The sequence below is a fragment of the Nipponia nippon genome, unplaced genomic scaffold (assembly GCF_047370975.1).
Source record: "Nipponia nippon isolate SJK-2023a ecotype South Korea unplaced genomic scaffold, ASM4737097v1 scaffold_8, whole genome shotgun sequence".
In the NCBI taxonomy this organism is placed as follows: domain Eukaryota; kingdom Metazoa; phylum Chordata; class Aves; order Pelecaniformes; family Threskiornithidae; genus Nipponia; species Nipponia nippon.
In genome coordinates this window covers 7821873-7830033 of record NW_028262402.1, presented here as the reverse complement: position 1 = coordinate 7830033, position 8161 = coordinate 7821873, and the positions used below count along the sequence as shown (strand labels likewise).

Below are 8161 nucleotides of genomic sequence, written 5' to 3'. Positions count from 1 at the left end.
CGGCACGGGCTGCTCGGCACCGCCGCGCCCCGCGGCACCCGGGCCGGCTGCGGGCCAGCCCCTCCCCTCAGCCGCCACGCCCACCGCCGCCGCCGGCCCCCCCGCTCCCCCGCCGACCCGCACCGGGGCTGCCGCGGGCGGCAGCGCGGCCGCTCCCCGCTCCCGGCTCGGGAAGGGCCGCCGCCCCGCGCCGCCCCCCGGAAGCTCCCGCCTGCCCGGGCCACGGCGGCTCGGCCGCCGCAGGTGAGGCCGCCTGGGCGGGGCGGCGCAGGTGCCGGTGCCGGTGCCGGTGCCGAGGGCGGCCGGGCGGGGAGCGGGGCGCAGCGCCGGGTGCTCCCGGGCCCGGTCCTCACGCACTCTCCGGCGGGACCGTCCCTTCTCCTCCGCCCGGTGCCCGCCGCCCTTTGGACTCCGCGGCGGCTTCCTCCCCTCGGGTGAATGCCAGGCGGCCGAGCGCGGCCCGGGAGCTCCTGACGCCGGGCCGAGCGCCAGCCATGTCGCGGAGCGCCGGCTCGGAGGGCGGGCGGCCCGGCGGGTCCCTGCTGCCCCGTAGGGCCGGCCCGGGCTCCCCGCTCGCCGGGGACGCGCAGCCGGGGCCCGCCGCCCCCTTGCCGCCGCCCCCGCTCCCCCTGCAGCCCCCCTTCGGCCCCGAGGCCTGCCCCGCGGAGGGCAGCCCCGGCCCCAGCGGGCCGGCCGAGCTCAAGCCGGTCCGGCGCTTCATCCCGGACTCGTGGAAGAACTTCTTCAGAGGGAGGCGCAACGACGGCTCCAGCTGGGACGGCACGGCCTCCGACATCAGGTACATCTCGGACGGGGTGGAGTGCTCGCCGCCGCCCTCCCCGGCCCCTCTGCGGCCGGGGCCCCGGTCGGTGCCCGGCTCCTACAAGGATCCTTACGGAGGCTCGGGCGGGAGCTACAACTCGCGGAAGGAGGCCGAAGCCATGCTGCCCGGGGACCCCCTCGGGTCGCTGGAGCGCCGCGCCGCCAGCGGCCAGACGTACGGCGAGCGGCTGGAGGCCTACACCCAGCGCTACGCCTACATGAAGTCCTGGGCCGGCCTGCTCAGGATCCTCTGCGCGGCCGAGCTGCTGCTGGGCGCCGCCGTCTTCGCCTGCGTCACGGCTTACGTGCACAAGGACAACGAGTGGTACAACATGTTCGGGTACTCGCAGCCCTACGGCTACGGGGTGGGCAGCGCCTACGGAGGCTACTCCTACAGCGGACCCAAAACACCTTTCATCCTGGTGGTGGCGGGCATGGCGTGGATAGTCACGATAGTGCTGCTGGTGCTGGGCATGTCGATGTACTACCGGACCATCCTCCTCGATTCCAGCTGGTGGCCTCTGACCGAGTTTGGAATTAACGTGGCCTTGTTCTTGCTGTACATGTCGGCTGCCATAGTGTACGTAAACGACACCAACCGCGGTGGGCTCTGCTATTACCCCTTGTTTAAGACGCCGATAAATGCATCCTTTTGCCGTGTAGAGGGAGGTCAGACAGCAGCGATCATCTTCTTGTTTGTCACAGTGATCATCTATCTAATCAGCGCGGTGGTTTCTCTAAAGTTATGGCGGCATGAAGGAGCTAGGAGGCACCGGGAATTAATGGAGCGAGAGGTAAGTCCTTAATTACCGGTTTGTATCTACTGGGCATGGAGCGGTGGGGAGCACCTGCAAGATCGCTCTGTGCCACAGATGGGGTCGGATCAGGTGCCTTCTCTGCAGCAGGTCCCTGGCCTTTGAGGGTGAACTTCCACCAGTCTTAACAGTATTTGAGATTGCCAAATGAAAGGCTTTTTTTAAGATGTCTGATGCAAATTCTTGGAGGTTTTGTGTTGTTTTTTTTTTTTTTAATTCGCGTTGGTAAGGAGCTGGCTCTGTTCTCCTTGTAATGCTCAGCTCTCTTCCTGCGTCAGCCGAGGAACTGCTTCCTGGTGTCTGTTTTCCAAACAAAGGAAGGAATGAACAATGTCCTTGTTCGGCTCTTCAGCAGGGTTAGGCTTAAAGCCACCTCGCATCTATATGAAGACCGTGCTTTCAGCACGTTCAGTGCTAGCGTGAAGAACGTGAAATACTTACTTTTACTTTGCAAGCAAAACTCCAGGCTACTTCTTTTTATGTCTTTTCAGTTTTCCTTACAATAGGTATTGGAAAATAATAGTAATAACAGAGTTGGCGAGATTTTAATCAACTTCATCTTTTTCACATCAAGTATGTTGCGTTGCTGCTGACCTTACCCTTACTAGATTGCATTCAATACTCACCTGGTTAATGATAAAATGTAATAGTAGAGACTTACCACTATCAACTAGAGAATTCAAAGTAATTTGTGTAAAACCTCTTTCCCGTGAAACCACCACCGAAGAAAACCGTTAAAAAATTAATAAAACTTAACATAGCATAAAAATCAATGTACATGAAGCCTACGTAAGCCTAACTGAAGGAGGGGACAGCATTTTAGCGATCTTGGTAGGAGAGAGCTCTGCTCTGTGACTGCAGTCTTGATTCGCGACATTTTCATTTAATGCCAGTTTCCATTCCACCATCTTGCATAAACCTGAGACTCCCCGTTTGAAGAGTACATTGCAGCTCTTTGATAAAAGTTTTTTAACCAACTTGTAATATGTCCTGCAAGAATGAGGTGGTGGCTGGAATTATACGGAAGGTGTTCAGTCACTCTTCCCTGTGACTGTCCGTGTTCTTTTATTCCAGTTGCTTAATGCTTCCAAAGGGAATACTTTTATAATACAGGTTAGGCTCTGGAGAGTGCTGTGCAAAACAGCTGCTCGCTGAGCTACCAGTCAGTGCGCTGTCGTGTTTTCTAGGCAATGAATTAGGCTGCAGAGTGTCAGTGAGTTAATACCAGCTGGAATGTGAAATAATAAAGGAGACTGGAAACTGAATGGGGTATTTCCTGCAAGCTGTTCCTTACAGCTATGCCCTGGGAGATCCTGTCATTGTTCTGGGTTTTGGGTGGTTGTTTTCATTCCACTGTTCTTAAACAGTTTCTAAATCAACTTATCTGAAAATATTGCTTATGATAAATTTCTTCATACATAAATATAAATGTGATTCTCTGTACAGCATGATTTTGAAAAAGTTTACATTTTAAGAGTCTGCTTTTGCGTACTATTTTTGCTGAAAATAAAACTTACAGTTCTTTCTATTTTTTGATAGATGAAAACACAGTCCTCTTTTCCAGAAAAGAAGGTAGGAAATGGGAATTTATTCTTCTGTTTAGTGGTATTTCCAAATGGTTGTTCTTTTTCTTGTGACTATTTTGATTGACCTATCTTATTTACTTATTTGGCTTGGAAGAGGTTAGGTTTAATGCTTTAACGTAGTCCGGACAACATTCTCCTACCTAGAAGATTCGGAAGAAGCTTGTAAAGGAGTTACTCCTCGTTAGGCTGGGTTATAAAGTTTACTGTAAATAGCAAATCTGATGACTGCCTCTGTGTGTGCTCTTACCCTCTTTTGTGAAGTGACAAGTTCTGTAGCATTTATCACAGTGTTGGCAGGCGTGGCTCGAACAGTAGGTCATCTGATGCGCTGTAGGTTTTAGAGACTCTCTTTCCTCCTGGCTGGTTGCTTAACTTGGAGGATAGCCAGTGGAAGCACAGTGGTAGGGGCTCTGTGAGTTCCGCTTATTCCTGTGTCTCTGAGACTGCCCTAAAGAACTCCTTGCCGGTTTTGAAGTATCAGCAATTTTAGTGCTTGTGCCGCATGAAGATGTGGTTGCATACACTACAAAGATTGTATAGGGTCTTAACAGCAGATGTTGATGATTCCCAGAGAATTGATGGTGTACTTATTTCAGTCTTAAATGTCTCCTGTTTAAGATACTGGGAATTTCCTACCACTGTTTTCTCTGTTGCTTCAGTACTGGATCAGGATCCTTTTTTATGTGTTCCAACAAGACTCCATGTGCTTTTATTTCTGGATCAAGGGATAAATTGTGCAATAGGAAACCAGGGGAAAAGGGAACTCCAGAGAACTGAGTGATTCCTGTTCTTTCACAAATTAGGTGGATATCCAAGGAAACTTCCTTAAATTATATTTTTAAGACATACAAGACAAATCTTTCCAAGCCCCAAGAAGTATTTATCTGTCACTGGTACCGCTGTTAGGACAAACTGAAGATGGATACTATGTGAGAAACGTTACTGTAACTCTTTACTAATCTTCTAATTACAATAAGGGTTGTAAGAAATGTCTATGATTTGCTTCTACTGCTGCTCAATACTTGTATCTCTGTCTTCAAATGAGTTGGGTATTTTGTAGTTTATGCATATTGCATTTGAAGTAAAACTGACTTCATTAAGAACTACTTATTTTTCTTTTAAAACAGTATGAAAGTGATGACAGACCAAGAGAAGAGGTCACTTACAGGCAGCTTAAATCAGTGGAAAGAAAACCGGAACTACTTAATGGTCATATACCTGCAGGCCACATTCCTAAACCTATAGTGATGCCAGACTACTTAGCGTAAGTGACTTGACTTTGATGAACAGACTTAGTGGAGAATACTTGAATGATGTTTTTCACTCAGCATTTCTCATACATACACTCATGGATTCTCTGCCGTGCATGTGCTATGGGAACTCATAATTCTTTATTAAGTTAATATTAAAAATAGAGAGGATGGAGGCTGGTATCAATGGTATAGAGCCACTAATACACATAAAGAATCTTAAATTTAAAAGAAACAACCGAAACCTCAAATATTAAAGCAGACCGTTATAATCTAGCAAGTACAATAACTGCCAAAGGAACAGAAGACCACCACGCAGACAATTTAGGAAAAAAAAAAAAAAAAACAAAAAAAACCAAAAAACCCAAACCATGGGAAATTACTTGGCTTTTTAGCCCCTGAAATTTGACTACCCTTGTACTGTCTCAGTGCTAAATCTATAACATGCTCCCTTGTAAAGGGTAGGCCTTTTCATGGTGAAGCATGAGATCATGGATTAATTTTTATACTATTTGCCATAGACTAGGGCACAAACTGAAACACAGGAGGTTCCACCTGAATATTAGGAAAATGTTTTTCACTCTGAGGGTTAGCACAGGTTGCCCAGAGATTATGGAGTCTCCGTCCTTGGAGATATTCAAAAGCTGTCTGGACACAGTCCTGGGCAACCAGTTCTAGGTGGCCCTGCTTGAGCAGGGGGGTTGGACCAGATGACCTCCGGACTTCCCTTCCAACCTCAACCATTCTGTCATTCTGTGATTCTGTGATTTCAATGCTTTACATACATGCAAATTTCAGCAGGTTATGAGATTAGCAAACAATACAGAAATACACTATCAAGGTGAAGGGTCCGTGTGTTTGTTGAAGTCCTATCTCTAAAACTAGTCCTTTTTTTTAAGGAAATACCCAGCAATTCAAACAAATGAAATGCGAGACCGGTACAAAGCAGTATTCAATGACCAGTTTGCTGAGTATAAAGAACTGTCTGTGGAAGTACATGCTGTATTAAAAAAGTTTGATGAGCTGGATGCATTGATGAGACAGCTTCCTCACCATCCTGAAAGCATATATGTAAGTACCTATGAAATGGGGTCATGGAAAACAGGTGTGGTATTAGGCGGTTTCTGACTGTCTTTAGCGAGGGCACCATGTCTTGTAATGCTGGTGGTGACTTGGTAGGAGACCAAGTTTCCCCAAATATGTTATTTCTTGTTTGGTCATCAGTCGAGGATACCAAGTTGCAATTAAGTTGTATACATGTTTTTCTGGGTTGTTTTTTTTCATGCTAGTAGCTTTCAAGTTCGAGTGAGTTACAGTTAATGTACTTTCACTAGTTCTCAAGTGCAAGATTTGCAACTAAAGTGTTACAACTAGAATGGATTGATCAAATGAGAATTTTACTTCTGACGAGTATTTTGTAGAATTTATATGAAGACATGGAGCACACTCAAAGTGTTTAAAAATGTGTGGTCTCTCTCATTAGGAACAGGAAAGGATATCAAAAGTTCTGCAAGAATACAAGAAGAAGAAAAATGTGAGTGTTTTCAGCTTTACATTGCTAGTGAATCTAACAAATAGCAAAGAGAGTGTAAATAGCCAATATGTCTGACACTAGGTACAATTCAGTAGCTCAGGGTATCTGTAGCTACGACAGGGCTTTGTATATTTTGTCTTTTAAAACTTTGGCAAAGTTAGGACACAACCCACTCCACTCATGCCAACAACCTGTTTTGAGAATAATGGTTCCGTTAGGCAGATGTCAGAAAAACCCAACCACAAGAGTTAAGCATTTTCGTCTTCTGAGAGTATGTCTCATCTCTTAGCATTCTGCATTCAAAAGATTGGTTATTTTTTGGGATCCAGTTCATTTATATTCACTGACTGACAGCTAACAGATGAGTTAACAACAGAAAACATAATCTTACCCTTGAAAAGAAGTTTTGTATTTTTGTTGTGGTATGGAACTTAGACAGACTTTCAAAACGTAATTTTCAGTGTAATCCAAGAGGTTTCACTTTGTCATTTTTAAATGCAGGCAGTAAATGTGTACCTGTGTTCCATTAAAAACATAATACATTACAAATACCTTCTTTTCTTTTTCATGGAATTGAAATTTTGTGTCCGTGTTAGTTAAACTTCATTGCTTTTTTTGGGGGGAGGGGTTTAACAGACATACCACAACACACCTATAAAATCTAAATTATGTAGTAGGATATCATTTATATTTGCAGATTTCTGTTTAAAAACTCCTCTGTTTACTAAGTAACTACAGCATATAAAAGCAGAACCTATTTTTCCAGCCTTTCATGAAGGAAGGGGAAGCAGGAAATAAGAAATCATGGCCAAGGAAAAAGAGTGTGATTTTTCGAGAATGTTTATATACTGTCCTTAATCAAGAACATAATTGATAACAGGCTATTCTTGGAAGAGTCTGGAAGTGTAATATATTAATGTAAAGGTTTTTGTATTTTTGGCAGGATCCTGCATTTCTGGAGAAAAAGGAGCGTTGTGAATACCTGAAGAATAAGCTTTCTCACATAAAACAACGAATTCAGGACTATGATAAAGTTATGAATTGGAATGTAGAAACTTAGCTATGCCTTCATGTTGTGGATACTATTTTCTATATTTTAAATCGATATACGTATTTTAAACTATTTATTTACTCTCAGAGGAGTATACCTATGGGGATTGCTTAATCACTTTGTCATTTATTTAGATGTTGTACATTACTGGTAGGTTTTGTATGGAGATCCAATTTTAAATCGATGTAATGAAGTTATCAGATAAGTTTAGAAAGCCCGTGCTAACATTCTGCTTTTATTAAACAGTGCACAGCCTGGCCTCTTAAATATGAATACTGTATTTGAAAATACTGTATTAGCAAACTCATGAAGCCCACCAGAGAAAGCAGTGCTAAGTACCATGTCAAAAGTTTGCACAGAAATGCCGTTAACAATTTCAGATTTTATTTATAGGTGACATCTTAATGATATCAGAAAGAGTTGAGCCGTTCTTTCTGGCTGGGGTTTGGTGGAGTGCTTAATCATATTGAATAATTTTGGCAGGTCAGAAATGAGTTTAATAAGACTTTTTGTACTGTATTTCCAAATGCTCTGCTGTATGTCAGAACTTATCTGGAATTTCACCCAAGAGATGCAAAATAACTTCCTATTTAAGCAACCACAGTAGGGGGCAGGGAGCGGTGGTGGTGGTGTGTAGGTTTTTGGTTTGGGTTTTTTCTTTTTTTATTCCCCTCTTTAGAGGTGATGCAACAAATTTATACGTGGCCTTAAGGAACAGAGGTACAGGATAAGACTCATGCTAGTGTTCCATTAGTGTTGCTGTAGGCTAGTATGCTCTGCATACCTTTTCTGGGTCATCTTAGTAGGAATCCATGGGTTTAAAGGCAAAATACTTCATTCTTCATCAGCAAGTAACAGGACTTTTTGTCTAGGCAGCAGCTGCTTGTGAACTTGGCATTCAACGAGTAAGCATGGCAAAATTAATCCTCATTCAAAGTATAAATTATTAGTATCCTTTATAAGGCCAGGTAAAACGTTTTAATAGACGTGCTTTCCAGAGCACATCTGCATAAATTCAATATATATTTTTATATTTTATCTTGGGGATAAGTTTGTATATGCAAATGTTTTCATAAGCCAGTAAATTTTCTCTTTGGATCCTT

General features: G+C 44.7%; 1 protein-coding gene across 1 annotated transcript; it reads left to right on the top strand.

The window, feature by feature from the left end:
• The first annotated feature begins 249 nt into the window (after positions 1-249).
• MARVELD2 (MARVEL domain containing 2) lies at positions 250-8161 on the top strand. The gene is made up of 6 exons (XM_009473247.2): positions 250-1616; positions 3177-3209; positions 4351-4487; positions 5373-5544; positions 5957-6007; positions 6951-8161. The coding sequence occupies exons 1-6, from the start codon at positions 495-497 to the stop codon at positions 7065-7067; spliced, it is 1632 nt and encodes a 543-aa protein (XP_009471522.2). The 5' UTR covers positions 250-494; the 3' UTR covers positions 7068-8161.